This window comes from Rhea americana, unplaced genomic scaffold (assembly GCF_003343005.1).
Source record: "Rhea americana isolate MKP2758 unplaced genomic scaffold, rheAme1 scaffold_125, whole genome shotgun sequence".
NCBI lineage: Eukaryota > Metazoa > Chordata > Aves > Rheiformes > Rheidae > Rhea > Rhea americana.
In genome coordinates, this window is record NW_028185317.1 from 2,271,396 (window position 1) to 2,287,574 (window position 16,179).

General features: G+C 37.3%; 1 protein-coding gene across 2 annotated transcripts; it reads left to right on the top strand.

Moving 5' to 3' along the window:
• The first annotated feature begins 2,293 nt into the window (after positions 1 to 2,293).
• On the top strand, positions 2,294 to 6,248 carry LOC146600243 (TLR adapter interacting with SLC15A4 on the lysosome-like). Of its 2 annotated transcripts, none has more exons than XR_014898330.1 (2): positions 2,294 to 2,359; positions 4,179 to 4,427. XR_014898330.1 is itself a non-coding variant. In XM_085325982.1 (2 exons), the coding sequence occupies exon 2, from the start codon at positions 4,540 to 4,542 to the stop codon at positions 5,461 to 5,463; it is 924 nt and encodes a 307-aa protein (XP_085182108.1). In that variant the 5' UTR covers positions 2,313 to 2,359; positions 4,495 to 4,539; the 3' UTR covers positions 5,464 to 6,248. The 2 variants fall into 2 exon arrangements, 1 of the variants encoding a protein (XP_085182108.1); XM_085325982.1 differs by lacking the exon at positions 4,179 to 4,427 and adding an exon at positions 4,495 to 6,248 and having other exon boundaries at positions 2,313 to 2,359.
• Positions 6,249 to 16,179: the final 9,931 nt, after the last annotated feature.

Consider the following 16,179-nt stretch of genomic DNA (forward strand, 5'->3'; position numbering starts at 1 on the left):
TCAACAGAAAACCGTTCAAATTGTCTACAGACTTGCTTTTGATCAAGTAGTTGGGGTGGTTGTGTGGCTCAGTATATGAGCCCTGGTTTTGGCTATGTGAGGCTAAACACCATTTTTCTGGTGTTCAGTGGAAGGTGCGGATTGTGTAACATGAACTTAGTTTTGCAAAATTATAAATGTAAACTTGAAGAACATCTTAATGTTAAAGGAGATAAAACTAACGTAAAGGCATTTTGAGCATGCTGCTGCTTTTTTCTGTGTTTGGAGACCTCTCACAATGGAAAAATATAATTTGAAAGGCAGATTTAGACAGGCAAATATAAAAAATGGATTATGCAGAAATTCACTGAAGTTCAGCTTTTGAGTTTTTGCTGTCTGAAACTCTGTAGTTCATTCAGTCAAAGAGTATTTACTGAACCTTCAGACTAACGTTATTTGACAAAGAATCAAATTACTAATGGAAATCGCTGTGTTCAGAAGTAGCCTCTCTGTATTGGAGAATGATAGCATGTTTTGGAATAATCAGTTTGCATGTGGATGTTCAGTTTCTTTCAGGAATTTGCCATCTCCATTTCATCTGAATTAAATAACTACAAAATACCCCACTCTTCCTTTTTTCTTTTCTCTCTCTCGCTCTCTTTTCTTTTTTTTAAAGAGAAGACTTTTAGGCAGGTATAGATAATCCTTTGATGGCTAGGGAAAAAACGATAGCTTTCCCTAAATATGTCTTTAAAAAGGGGGATTTTTTTGGAAGAACTCAGTATTTTAGGAATTATTGTGAGATGTGTAAAAAAAAGTGTCTTAAGTCTGCATTCTAACTGTAAATCAAACCAAACCAATATTAACTATGTCTGTGATTTGATTAGTCAGAATTAACTCTTTAGTTACGAGTCTGTAACCCTTACACTAAAGGGTCCAAGAAAAGTTGGTGAAAGAAAACCAAAGAATCTTTACTGACTCCATTTACCTTATGTTCCAGATATTTAGTGATAAACTGTTATTAACAAATAAAGCACAGAGTCATGTGTTTCAATAGTATAATTTTCACTTGCTTTCTTAAAAAAAGTTACACTTTTGAACAGAAATTAAACTTTTTCCAGGAGATTGGTAAAAAGTAGGTTCAAACTCAGATTTGTGTCATACATCCTAGATGAATCGAATATTGCCTTTGAGGCTTACTAGACAGATACTAACTCTTACAAAGTCAGTCACAGTTGGAACAAACAGTTGCTGTTCAGCCTCCTGAATGAACTGTCAAATTTTTCTTGTTGAAGATGGCTGGAATGAATGAAAAAGTAAATTGCACAACTGAAATGCTTGATTCATGAAGGCTGACTGGAGAGCTACCCAAACRCAATACCAACTTAAGTACATCTCCTGGGCCCTGGCAGAACCTGAATTTTAGTGTGAAGGGGATTCACAGGCGTTGCGCCAAAGAGGTAAGGCCAGGTGCAGTGGATCTACAGTGCATGTACAAAATGACCTCACATCACCTCCAATGTGTGGGTTCTCTGCAGTGATGCCATTTGTTTATATAAAAATGTGCTGTGTATATATGGACATTGCCCATGATTTAGCAATCTTTTAACATTTGGAATATGACAAAAAATTCAGGGCAAAGGGCTGAGCAGATTGTAGTATTGTGCCCCAGGTTAGAAGAAGGTAACACAGAAAAAAACATTGAGAGAAGGATGATTTTTGAGCCCCAAGAAAGTGGCTTGGATAAATGAGCAAAAAGACTTATCTTCAGCTGCCTGATTACTACTACCTTCAGAGAGGCAGATTTTCATATTTATTCTTTATAGAGAAATAAAATTTCACCAAAATCGTGATTTCCTTCCCGAGTGAAGGAAGATCAYAAGACTACAAGTTTAGCCCTTTGTTTCAAAAGGGCAAATGCTATAAATAACACTGCCTCTGTAAGTCAGGTGGATGATGGTATCAAAACTGAACTTTAACGTAGATGGAAGTGTTCAGTGGAATTCAATTTCAGTTTTGAACAGCTTGGTGAGGTACAGACATCTTGGTCATTTAGTAAGGTTTGTTGTTTTTAAGTGATGTGTTGAGTAGCAGTTATACAACTTGTCAGCGTTGCACCACAGTCGGAAACATCTCAATTCATTTTTTTTAACATCCTCTTTTAGATTTGCTGTCACTCTGTACTAAAAACGACATAGTTTTCCACTGGGACCACTTCTGTTTTAAAAAGAACACAAAATGAGGAACTAAATGGTGTGTACTTCAGCTCCTGCTCACACAGATGACAATGAAAAGAGTGGTCTCTCATACTCTCACAGCAGTTGTAGTGGCAGAATTCCAAGCTATGTGATTATCCATCTTTCTTACCCTATCAGAATTGGTAAGTCTGGGCTTTATATCCTCCTCTTTTTTTTTCTTCTTTATGTTCCAGAATGCAGGCACCACTTACTTTAAAGTGTGTGTGTGTGTGTATTTTAAGGTTACCATGTTTTAGCTCTTATTTTAGCACTGTGAGCATTTTCAGAGCAAAATAGCTAATTTTTATAGGCATGTAAGAGTCTGGGTACATGCATACCAGTTTTCAAAAGTAAATTAGGCATGGAGTATTCTAAATTCCATTGACGTTCAACCAGACTGAGCCTTCTAAATGTCCTCGTCTCTTCTGAAAATGGCACTTTCTCTTCTAAGTCCCTTAAGTGCTTCAGAAAATGTTACCCTACTTTTCACATATTTAGATGGTTCTATAGATAAAGTTACAGTAAAGTGACCGGGAGAGGTTATAGTGTGCTGCCTTTCCTGTCTGCTTTAGTCTCACTTGCAAGCATATTCTAATTTCAGTGTTACAATCAATTTTGGAGGAGAAGGAGGGAAGTGTGATTTATACTTTAAAAAAGAGGGGGAAGCAAACAGTTTTACTGCGATAGTGCGTAAATTTAGGAGGGAAGTAGGAGATTTTCTTCTGTCAGGTACTTGACATTTTGGAATAGCTTTCAGGAAGGTGTACTAGGATTAAAGAAATGAGTTCTCTTGCAGAGCAAATAAACTGGATTTATAGTGTGATTGCTTATACAAGCAAATGAATAAGGTAAGGAGAATCTTCCCAGTTGTTTATCAGACAACATATTAAATTTGCAGAGGTTTTGTATGTGTGTGGRAGAGCTATCCAGTGACTTGCATGACATTACTCTTGATTTTAAATTCGAAGCAGCATGAAAAGAATCAAGCCTTAGTTATCGTGACGTAAATAGTTTTTAGTAGATTTCTCACAAGGGTACAAAGGACATTCCAGTACGGGGCTTAGATTTAGCTTGGTTGGTTAGAGTGTGGTGTTAATAATGCCAAGGTCACAGGTTTGATCCCCGCGTGCACCACTCGTTTGAGGGTTGGACTAGATGATYTCCAGAGGTCCCCTTCCAACCTTACCAATTCTATGATTCTGTGATACATTCTTCAGAACATAACATACTCTTCAGTAAGACAGCCTCACTCCTTGCTCATCTCCAGTGTTTCAAACCATGAGCACAGTAGAGATGTGTGAAGGTACTTGAAATCTGCAGAGATTAAGAAAACATTTGAAGCATAGAAGGATTTGCTTGTGTTCTTCTTTCCCATTCTTCTGCAACAGGAGTGGTTATAGTCTTGCCCTCTGTGAATTTAAGCCAGATACAGCTTTAGCTGGAAAGATTCCCATTGCTTTTAACAGTAGATGAATTAGAAAGAAATGATAAGGAATGATAAAATGTAATAGATTTTGAGGCATGTAGACTAGCTTTTAATTATTCATGTGCATTTAATAGAACTGTGGAGCCTTAGAGATAAAAGTGTGCTACTTGTACACTATATGCTGTTAAGCTGTGGTTGGAGGAGATAAATTAACTATTTATATCTTTTAAAATCATCATTAGGAGAGACTCTTAAAAACTTTGGTACACATGAATGCTCAAGTGCTGCGTTTGGGATGCAGTTTTAATAGACATGAAGAACCATCAGCATCCTTCAAAGGTCCTCAGCACTTTGTAGGATAGCTCAGGCCAATTTAGAATCAACTTCTAAGTCCAGTTTTGACCTTGACTATCTTCCTGCATCAGGCCTTAGCTAATAATTTTTTGTCTTTGGGTGGAAAAAGCTGTTTTGCAACTGATGATACAATGTAGACAACAAGTGAAATCATCTTGATTTTTTTTTTTAAGTTCTTGCAGTGTAACAGCTCGTAAATAATCTATCTCAGCTAGACCCAATGCAGAAGAGACACCTAAGAATAAAAGTGAAACTAGAGGTGAAGACCTGGTGAATACCCTTGTATCTTCAGAAAGTGTTTTGATGACCTAGTTATAGATGTTACATTTTTAGAAGAGCCACCAAGTTACTGTTTACTAAAGAGAAACATTTTAGAATAAAAGCAACATCACAGTCTTTTTGAAATATGCATGGTTAATTTTTTATCCTTTTTTTTTTTTTTTTTTTTTTTTTTCAAATAAGCTTGAGGTACTTTGCCCGTTTTTCTTTCACTCACAGGTCTATATGGAAGTCTGGTGATTAGATTTTCTACCACTGGTGGTCATGTTGGCAGAAGGCATCTTAACTGGACTTGTATATAAAGAAACYTGTGATCAAGATAAGCCTCATAGATGTCAGGCAACTGAAAAGGATAAGGAAGGAATTTGGAGAAAGAAACTTGTAGACAAACCAAAAATTAAAGAGTTTGCTGCTGGACATGAGAAGCAGGGCAAGATCACTGCGAAAAGTAGCAAAATGGAATGCAAGAAAGACCCTCACTGGAAATCCATAAAAGAGTTACCTGTAAAAGATCAGAAAAGTCTTGATAGAGGAACCACATCACCAGCTTTACGTATTCCCCAAAGAGAACAAAATAATGAACAACTGGATTTGTATAGATCTTGGTCATGCAATAGTATTTATCAAAACTATCCTGACTTACATATTGGGGGAGATCGTGTGGGTGACCATATGTGTGATTCAGGTTGTGTTTTGGACCATGTGTGTGATGAACTTCCTGATGGCCCTGTTCTGCTGTCTGCAGATATTCCTCTAGGTCAATCCCCTCTATCTGAGCATCTTGAAAAGCCAAGTATGAAGTCTCTGTCTGGAGATCAAACTGGAGAAAGGAGTATGATGCTCTGTGAAGAGCCTCTTTCAAACTCTGTGCTCAACAACTATATGGAAAGAAAAGTGGCAGAGCTCTATAAACAGTTTTTTGAAGAAAATTTGGCCAGGTGTGGTTCTGTAACAAATCTCCTGACTTGCAGTTTGATAAGGAATAACTTGAATCAATTAAGCTTTCAGATATCCCAGGAGCAGAATATAGAAACATCTAAAGCCAGAGAGGTGCTCTTGCATTCTCTAGCTTTGTTTAGTTTGCGTAATGCTACCAATGGAAATAGCTCTGAATTTAGTACTCCAGACTTACAGATCTCAAACCCAGCATGTGTGGAAAAGACCTGCAGGATACAGTTCATGTCATAACTGAACTGCTCAGCTGAAGAGATGAGTAAAATTCAGATACAAATATTTCACTGTAAGGATTAGATTGGGAAATGAAAGCATTGGACGCTACAGGCTTTTTCAAATAAATGTTTTAACATTTAACATACTTTGTCTATGGTGCTCTTCCCAAAGGAAGATCGAAGTCACTATTGTCTTTCTAATGTAGAAAAAGAAATGAACTTATCTCTAAAATGCTGTTCAACTGTATTTTTTTAAGTGAGGAGAGCCATGCTTCTAAGACTCTGGCTCTGTAAGTAATTATACTCAAGTACCATTGGATTTACTCCTGCAAGAACAATCAGTCAAGGCATAAGTGCTGCTAAAATTATGATCTAAGAGAGTAATCCATTCCCTCTGATAAGGAAAAGAATCTAATTGTCTTCGAACTGGAATGTCGCAAACTTGGGCTTCAACTATATTGCCTAATCCAACGTCCAACAAATTTTGCTTCTGCAAAGCTTGATCAGAGTGGCTGAGAAAATATTTCCTTGGTTTGAAAATTTTGTCAGCAGATAGAGGTGTTCAGAATTCAGGATTATTTTGTATATAGCATCATACATAGGAAATATAAGGCTTAAATGTTAGTCAAGACACTCAAGAGGTTCTAATATTATTGCATGTGTATGTTTGTATTGCACAGGTAAAGTATGTTACAGTGAAAAGTTAGTGATTTCCTAACAGGTGAAATAGTTGATCAAAACTGTGTTTTATTTTGTTTTAAAACATATTTTTATTTTAAATAAATTCTTTCCTCTTCAGAGAAATGCATGTATCTTTCTGTCATTATTATTTTATGTACCTTTTGCATTTTTAGTAAATGGACTCTGTCTTTATTTCCTTGGAAATGAAGCTCCGACAGCCTAAACAAGCTAAGATTCTATTGCAACATTCCTGACAAAACATAGCAAACCTTTTTTCCTTTTTCTTTCGAAAGAGTAAATGAGAAACTTGCTTACTTAACTTCCAAATGTTTTTTCTTCCTTTTTGGTCACTTCTCAGTAAGTATTTTAACTGCAAATTAATAACTGTGTTGCTATTCTAAAATGATAAATGAACAAGGCAGTTATCTTGACAGCAGAAGTTTTCTACTGATAAGCAAACCTCTTTATTCACTTGTATTATGACTAGGTGTGATTTGATATGCCTGCAGTTCTAGGCTGGTAATCATGAAATGCAAACCCCAGATCTACCAACAGAGCTATATTTGTACAATTTTAAGCTTCCTGAATACATGCTATAGTGCCAGTTAAATCATTTTATTTAGTTAATGATGCCGGTCAATGCAAAAGCATGGGACCAATTATAAAGAATTTCTCTGTGAAACTTGTTTTGTAACAACTAGTGTAAAACAAAACTGTCTCTGTTTTTGAGATACATCTCTTGAACTCTGTTACGTAGTATGCGTTTTCTAAATCTTTGTCATCCTTCTAAGAAAATGTGAAGGATGGTGTGATCTCTAGGTAATAATACATCAAATGCGAACACACTTGTGTTTGCAAATCAAGGCCCTTGACATCTGATCAGTTCTTTGAAGCGATCAAAGTTTCTTTTTTTTCTTTTTAATTTTTCCTCTGTTTTTAATCCAGCATCTTTAGTGTTTGTTTTTTTRTTTTTGTTTTTTTTTTAAGTGTGTGCTGGCATTTATAATGAAAGTATCAGTAAACTTGAAAGAACGCCTCAGAACATTGAGATCTGATTTCAAAAGGGATGCACCTTGGAGCTTTTAATTCAAGTATTTTAATTAGTTAGGTTTACTGTAATATTAGCAATATGATGAGGCTTAGAGTTGAGACTGTGTCTGTTTGGCCCTGTAGAGCAAGGGAAGTTTGCTAAATAAAAGCATATTGACTGAGTCCTTAATAAGCTGTGCCTGTTTAAAGACTGCTCTTGCACTGCTTGCTCATGTCATGGAGCTTCTCCTGCAGAATAATGCAACCCTCAAGTGTGCAATCATTTTATGGGATGTCAAACAGTCTGCTAAATATAGCAGCATGTGTAATGGAAAGGGAACTGCAAAATATCTTAAGATTGTAATCTTTTCTGATGCCTCAATCTCTTTTAAGACTGGTAGAATTTAACTAACATGCTTGGCTCAATGAATTTATGTACGTAATGGCTAACATCCAAATGCAAGTGTGTAGATTCAATATGGTGTGTGTATTCAAATTTGAGACCAGACCTCAAAACTCAAAAATAAAACACCAAGTAATTTTCAGACAAGTCTGTCAATCTGATACAATCTATCTAAACATCAGGCCAATTCAGAGTTTGAGCAGGTGTTTTCCAGTTGCTACACAGATTGGACTTGGAGCTCCAGGAAGGTGGGCGCTCCACTTTTCTTGAATTTGCTTGAAAAATGGGCATTCGTTTCCTTCAGCTATTTTTGAAAATCCTATTTTTGCTCTTTGTTTCTCATCTGAATATCTATCTTTCAATCTTTGTATGTTGTTTTTGCACACTGTTGGATCTGAGCTAGGCTCTTCCATGATAGCATTGTGGTAGGATGGGTATTTTCACAGGTATACTAGAGAAAAATTAGATTGCTAGAGTTTGGTAATTGGCAGGAATGAGAAGAATCCATTCTTACAGGGAAGATGGTCTGGAGTGACCAAAATGAGAATTTTTCCTTCTTGGTGCAAGTAAAGACAAGAATATATAGCAAACATTTTCTGCTGTTGTGTATTCCCAGGTGCTCTTATAAAATAGTCTTATAAAATAAAATCAAAGTCATAAATGTCACAGACTTAGTTGGACACTCTTTGTCTGATCAAAAATTCTCATTGACATTAGTAGTGCAAGGAGTATACACTGAAACTGGTCCCTATATTGTAGGAGGATGGAAGGAAAAGATATTTTTGTTGTCTTTATGTACTGCCCTAATTGCATGTGTCTCATTAATTACCTCCTCAGCATGCAAAATGAAAGTCTTCTGGAAGAGGCTGAATGACTTCATTAAATTCTAGAGGAATCCAGAGCAGGCAGCACCCTAGTTGTTCCTTGGATGAGACGTGGAAAATAAGCTAACTGAAGGTGAAAGGAAAAATATTCAGAAGGACGTCAGTAACCAAAGGATTTGCAATTAACCATAGAAAACACTCTTGCATGGCATTTGTGCTGCCTTGGCCTAGCCTTTATCTCCCCTGGGACATATTTGTAGTTCAACTGAAATGTTGAAATAAGTCGATTGGATAAAGTTCTTCCTCAGGAAATACGGAAGTCAGCATGTAAAGCTGAGGTGCAGATTCTGGTGTTTTTTCTGTGTTTCTTCCCAGTCTTGAAAAAGTGRAGGAGGGATTCTGTACTTAGCTCTAATACTAACCTTAGAGTCTTAACTTTAGATTTTAGAAGTCAGCTGTGGTTTTAACACTGACATTAATGGAAGCAGCAGAAGCTGCTGAATGTTGTGAACTGCTACAGKGGGAGAAACCCCTACAGACCTCTTCTCTCACTGCCATTAAAGAAATGGAGTGGCAGAAGAGGAGACAATAGGAAAATGAGTATTTTATAATTGCCAGAATCCAAGATTACTGTGAAGCTGTGTTGCTCCCACCCATTCAGAAATGGTTTCAGAGGACATTTAAAAATTATTTTTCACAGGTATGTGGACAATTTYATCTCTAATGTAAATGTTGGAATGAAAACACAACGTAACAAGCARTATTATGAGAAAAGYTTTAATCTGAGTCTTTATTATCCACTTAAATACTATTCTTAGTTCCATTTTATTTTAATTGACAGATTTCAATTGATGACATGCTTCAGAATTATTTATACTTGAAAAATACTGAGCCRCATTCTGGATTTAAATGAGAACTCCATCAGCTGCGCTGGAGCTGTGCCTATTTTCACTAGCAGGAAAAATGGCTCGGTAAACTCAAATTACATAGGAAAATCACTTAAAAGGTGTGCTTTTCCAGACTGCTGAAGGACAGCAGATGTATTTTATTACAAATGAAAGCAGTGCCATATTCTACAGGTCACACACATGAGGCCAAATTCTAGCTGGCAGTTATGTTTATTCATGTGCCAGAAAATCTGAAATCGAAGCAGAAATATTGGCAGGGGTTTTTCCACTTTCATTTCCAGTTCTCATTTTGCATTCCCACAGAGAGACATTCATCAAGTACTGTGACCAGGACCATGAAAGAAGCTGTGCTCTTTATCTTAAATCTGTTCAGTTTAACTGAGATGTTAKGATCTCATCCATCAGTCTGTTTCCTATTGTCAGTGGTGGAAAATAAACCCCTCCAGAAGGTGAGTAAGCCCACCTAGGTGAATAAGATCTTTATGTGCCAGATTAACATTTACAGTTATTGTGGTATCCATTATACAGTCAAACAATAATATCTGGTGGTGATTTTCTTCTGTACCTCTTTAGTTAAGGATTTCCAGAGGTTTGCAAGCATTTGCGAATAGATCTCAAAAGTTTAGCTATCTTTGGAGGGAGGATTATCTCCTATGAGAAAGGCTACCCAGCTGTGCAGAATAACAGCTTCCATTTATGTTCTAACATTCTGCTGAATAAACTTTAGAAAGATGATTATCCAGCTTTTTTTCCACTAATTTATATATGAAATTGGAATTCCATTTTTTTTCCACATTGCTCCTGTTTTACATACAGGTCTGAAACTGTAGATACCTATTTATAACTGAATTCACTTTTCTTTACCAGAAGACCATTTCTAGTTAATATATTTGTGATAATCCCATCAATCTGCTGGGAATATATATCAGCTGCGTAGTTCAGCAGCCCCTTGGTAAATGAATGCCCAGCTGTTAATGTATTCTACCAGTACCACACAGTGTCCTGACTACCTGTGGGCTTTTAGGTAGATATGAAAGTGTTTAGTCCTGACCTATGAATCCCAAGAGGGACAAGACCTTCCTTCTTGATACTTTCTCTCTGTCAAACTGTCCCACTTATGGATTGCAGATATGAGCCCTTTGATGAAAGAAAGAAAGAAAGAATGGAGGTCTTCACGTTCAGCTGGTGTTTTCCCTGAGGGCTTTGCTCTGTGGAAGGCTTTCACCCTTTTGTCCAATTCAGCCTGTATGTGTTGATCTTCTAGTGTTGTTGAACACTTGTTTGTAAGGAGTGGGATCTCTTACAGCAATGGAAGCCTGATAGAAAAAGCAACAGCAAAGAGACTGAAGGAATATCTGATGCCATCTGAGCAAGCCAAGGATGAGGTGAGTCAGCAGCAGGGCTGTCCAGAGCCGAGTCACTGCAGCTTCCACCAAATGGGAGCTCTCTGTATGACAACACCTATCAGGACTTTATTTTGCTTTGGGATATTTACTTAGGGTTACAAATTATTTTGCTTASGGAAAATACACATTTTCTCTTTCAGGGAGAAAATATGCAGCTTTTATTACAATCTCTTTCAGTTGCCACTTCTGGGAAACAATATGACATCTTGCCAGGTTCCTGCAGCTTTATTTATTAATGTTTTTTAGGTGCTGAATGGCATATGATCAAGGGTCTCAGAAATTTCACCCAGTGGATGTTAACTGGAGATCAGAGGAGCTGTGTCTTTACAACTGATTACAGAAGAAGTGATAAGTAAGACTTRCAGGGGTTCTCCATTTCATATAAATGCTGCTTCTCTTTGAGGGTAAGTAGAAACAGCATCTTTCTTAAATACAGCTCCAGTTATGTCAAATTGAAATACAGCATCCTGAGCTGCACTCTGTTAAACTCTGATCCACCAGTCAGCAGTGGTGGAAGTTAGCAAAAGTTGGCTTATGTGTGTATTTTGATAGTTTTACTGCAGTCAAATTAACCACAAAGAGGGCTGCTAACTTTAATTTCCCTCTGCTGTTCACAATGGCCTGGAAATACCAACCTAAGTGTGAATGTGAACTTCTGTTCACTGAAGATGAAGTTCTTCAGTTTATGTTAACAAACAGGGTATGGTTCTTATTCACTTTTTATGCTTTTGTATCAGGCTTTTCTACAAAATCTGATCCTACAGTATGTAACAAGTCCCGTWCAGGTTGCACAAGTTTTAAGGCACAGTATGTGCTTGGAGTTTCTCATAAATATTTGTTCAGTGCTTTATTTTACGTGCTCTATTTTAATTCTGAATAATAATACTTAAAGGCATGGAAAATGACTGCTTTCATTTGTTCCTCTGAGCATTTAGGAAATAGCATRGTTGAGCTGTCTCACAAGACTATTGGTTGTGCTAGAGAAGGGTTGCAAATACTCTTTGCATCACAAGATTTATCTGTAAATGACTCCATACTGTAGAAATATACTCCTACAATATTGCTGATACATGAGCTCTGACCTATTTTTTAGGTAACCTTAAAGCTCCTGCTTGAAAAAAATTCTTGTTTTGTGCAATAATGGAATTTCTTAATAGCCTGTGTTGCTATTTTTRTCTCATTCTCCATCTCCAGTCACTGCACACTTCTGCTTTCCGTTGCTATGTTTGTAAGACATACTGTAATCCTTACCGATTTGTTCAATTGCTTTTGTCCATTTGCTCATACTTGTAAAGTTGGTGTAATAATTATTTACTTACGTACTAACAAAAGTTAACAAAGTGCTGAGCATATGCTTTGACAGCATCAGATGAAGGATTTTACATAATTATGCATTTGATGTTATTAAATTCTACTGGATTAAGGGTAGAACTGAGGGTATGATGCCACATTCTTACATGATGACCAGCGTAGATACGAAGGAGTATCTGACTCTTACCTCATGTTTTTTTTCTCTTGTCTTTCATGCATAACCGAGTCTCAGCAAATTAACTAGTTACTACTCATCAAATGAGCAACTGTAAGGGAGACAGGGCTCAAGATACGCAGCTCACGAATGGTTTCCTAACGGTGCACTGATAATGCCTGGTAAGATGAGTAGGCTCTTAGTCTCTTCTGAGCATGGCGAATGCTTTCTATTTTATTCTGTGCTTCATTCAGTGTTGAACTCTGTTGTAATTGCTCATTTATCCTGACATAACCTTTCTGTATAGAAAGACTGAATTATTTCTTGTGCAGGAAAAGTAGAGCAAAAGAAAACCCAGACTCACCCTTTCCATGTACATAAACTATATTAAGGTAGGCTTTACCTTGTTTTAAATGAATAAAATATGTGAACTTACTGGAACTGGGAACATAAACTGCAAACTAATTTCAAAAAAAATGTTGGCTTGAAGTTTTAAATGAACAGATTTTGTTCATTCTTATTCCTCTTTCTTGTTAGCTGAATTAACCAACATTTTTCTGGAACAGAAAGTGAAAACTTTAATACTACATATGCAAAAATTGTGCAAGTTAAACTTTAAAGTCATATGGCTGAATGTTTGTGCTGATTATATTTGAATGCTCAGACAGGGAGCTGACAGAACACCATTTCCCTTTTCTAACCATTCACCTCTCAAACTCAGTACCAAAAGTATAAAGTAYAGATTACTGACCACAGTGCCATTACATTAAGATGGCTTTCAGACAGATCTATTGAATATTTTTATATAACAAATACATACCAGGAAGTAGTCATTTGCTGATGTTTATTCTACAAACAGAAATGGAAGGCTACAATCAACAGATAAAGGACTCGAGGAAAAAAAAAAACACTTCTCTCAGTAGTGCAGCCCTACCCATTCTCAGAGTGTGCTGCAGCACACTGTCGTACGAGTGTCCAGAAGAAGCAGCATAGCCTTCAGTACGTTGATAGACRGGGACTGAACACAGCTCCAGCTATCATAAATGCATGTTAAGAGAAATGGTGAGTGCTTTGAAGCACTGGAGGGGGGGGAGCAGGGCAACAGACACAGCCTCTCTCCAAGAGGGCAATATTTGCCTTTTTATGTCGGGGCCACCTTGGACCCATCGCTCAAGGGCATGAGCAGTGCAGGGAGCGTCTGTTAGCAAAGGCAGCTGGTGGTGTTGTGCCAGTAGGATTTTACATCTGCCATGAGACACTATTCCATGCCACACAGTGGAAAACTGGTGAATTGACTCCCTTGATAGTGTTTTTRAGAGTTTAAGTGATTGAGTGGGGACCACCTGTAAAGCTCTAAGGTTGTTAGCTTTGCGTAACATTTCCTCTTTTGTTCCGAGTTTGGTGATTTTGCTTGATGCAGTCTTTTGCAGAAGGGAGAGGTAGGAAAATATTTAGTTGTGATCATCTTGATCTTTGCTCTGCTTCTGAACCAAATGAAAAGAGTTCTGCTTCAGAAGTGCTCTGTCATAAAGCTGGTTGTAAATAGAGAAATGTAAAATACATTTCTGGGTACTAATCCAAACTGAGCTGAAATCCTAGAATTAAAACACTGGTGTTATCACTAGTAAATACACAGTCTTCAGGAGGCATAACATGCTCCACATCTTTGTCTGAGGTGAAAAATTATTGCATAACTGTATATTCTTGGATCTACTGCAACTTTATTACATAACATTCATAATTTTAAGTTTTARTGCAGGCAATGCTGCATGATGCCTGTTGTAATCACTTAAACTGATTTCCAGGTTCATTTTCCTCTTTGGCTCTTGTTTTATTCTGTAATTACGGAACAAACATGACTATACATCATGACTACAGTCATATTCAGTGTTTGGTTTGTCCAAACTTGCCTGTTTTCCTGGTGGGTGATTAACAGATTGGTCAGAGAACAGGAAGAATTGAGTAAGCTGGCAGAAAATGATGAGCGAGTTAGATTTTTCTTCCATTCTCTTCCACAGCTGAGCATGTGCGTGCATATAAAGCCTGGTATCCCTCTCCTTTCCCAGCAGGCAGACAGCAGCTGCAGAAAGGATGGAGATTGCTGTGTGCAACCCATTGCTGTGACCTGTGGGCATGACTTGTGGTCATTCTACCGGGGAAAGCTCTATAGGAGCTTATTCCTACCACCACGAGATACTTTCCAGTCTTAGCATACATAAACCTCCAGATGAGAGCAGGAAAAGTCTTAGGGTGTGCTCTTGGGAGAAGGGTTTGAAGGATCCTTGGTTTGGGCTGTTTAATTACTGAGGCACAACTTTCTTATCGTTGTTGATTCATGGGGACTGTGTTTCCTTCAACTGGACTTAGCTTCTGGGTCTCCTAGACTAATTCACTCCATGGCATTAACACTTACTCAGAAAGATAGCTTCCTGGATCAATAGGCTATCATCCCATATGATAAGATTTAAATGATAGTAAGGAAACATTTACTTTTTGCTGCTTGGGTGGGAGCATCTCATAAATGTAAATTTATTTGTGAAATTGTAGCTAATTTTTGACTGGATCAAATAAATTGTTACCAACAGTCTCCAATCCTATCAGATRTCAACTGGAGTTTTGGGTTTTTTTTTTGTTTGTTTTTTTTTYCCCATAAATTTAAGGACACTTGTTTAACTTGATCACCTAAAAAGTAATGAGTAGCAAAAATATTTAATAGGAGAAATCAAACACCATCACTTGAATAGAAAATTTGTTTGCAGTTGTGGGAATTCTTAGATGTGTCTAGGGGAATTAAAAATTTGGAGTTTAAATCAGAAAAAATGTTTTACATTACCAAAAAGGCCAAGCATTTGGGTTTTTTTGACTGAGGCCACACTCACAGACTTCTCTAGTTACAGTGATGAAGAAAAAATATTAGAGGCCATTTAGTTTACAAGTCATTTAAGCAATTGCTCAAAGTGCTCAAGCTGTTGTTGACAAAAGTACAATCCAAACAGGAGTCAGTGCCAAAATGATTAAAGTGTATTCAGCCTGTAATTGCCCTATAGGAATTCTTTACAACCATGTTAATTAGGCAGTTGTTAAATGTAAAGTTGTAATGCAGTCAGTTTGAAAGTCTGCTGTCTGAATGCTGCTTAGAGGGGAGCATACCTGAGCTAATATCTTTGCAACGATATCAGATTTATAGCCATGTGGAAAAAGAATGGGTGCTACGCAAGGAGAGTATGTGGAAGGACATAAGTCATTCTGGTTTGGATCATCTTAGTGCTGATATGAGGGGAACCATCTGTTGGACTCTCCGTTTAGGCAAGGTAGAATTATCAGTGGTAAATCTGTATTTCTCAAGTTGGTTAAATATTAAGAAATGCAGCACAAAGTTTGCAGATAGCATTGTATGCTTTCTCTGCAGCTTCTTGATCACAAGAAGGTGTTTGCATTCAGATGTCTTTATCGTTTAAATTTATTCTTTTGTACTCATTTCTTCTTAATATGGAACTATGGTGTGCACATGAGTTAACCAGTAGATCAGCTCAGCTAGCTCACTGTAATGCAAATTCAGTTTCTCAATAATCTTGGGTTGTGTGATATACTGAGAAAAAWTTGTGTTATGACTTTAAATTTTAAGGGCTTTTCTATTCCTGCTTTCCAGAAGAACTGCCAGTGTGATCTTTCTCAGGAAGGGAAGTGTGATCAGTGGCTTGGTTTTAATTTCAATTCCAATTAAATCTTCTTGCTTTAGGTATTTATATAACATTTTGTGTGCGCTCACAGGCTTCTGTGTGTATGACAGGTAATAAAGGTGATAAAGGTGAAACACAATCTAGGCAATCCCTAAACAAAATGCATAGGGGCRCATTTCTGTTATAAATGTGCCACACTAAGGACTCTGCTTCAGCCAGAATTTTCTTCAAAAAACTCAGGGGCAAATGTGAGATAAGCTGAGCTGCAGTGCTGCCAGGCCAAGCTCACCACGGCACACCAAAGGGTTTTCTGAGAGGAAGCCATGGGGACACCCAGGG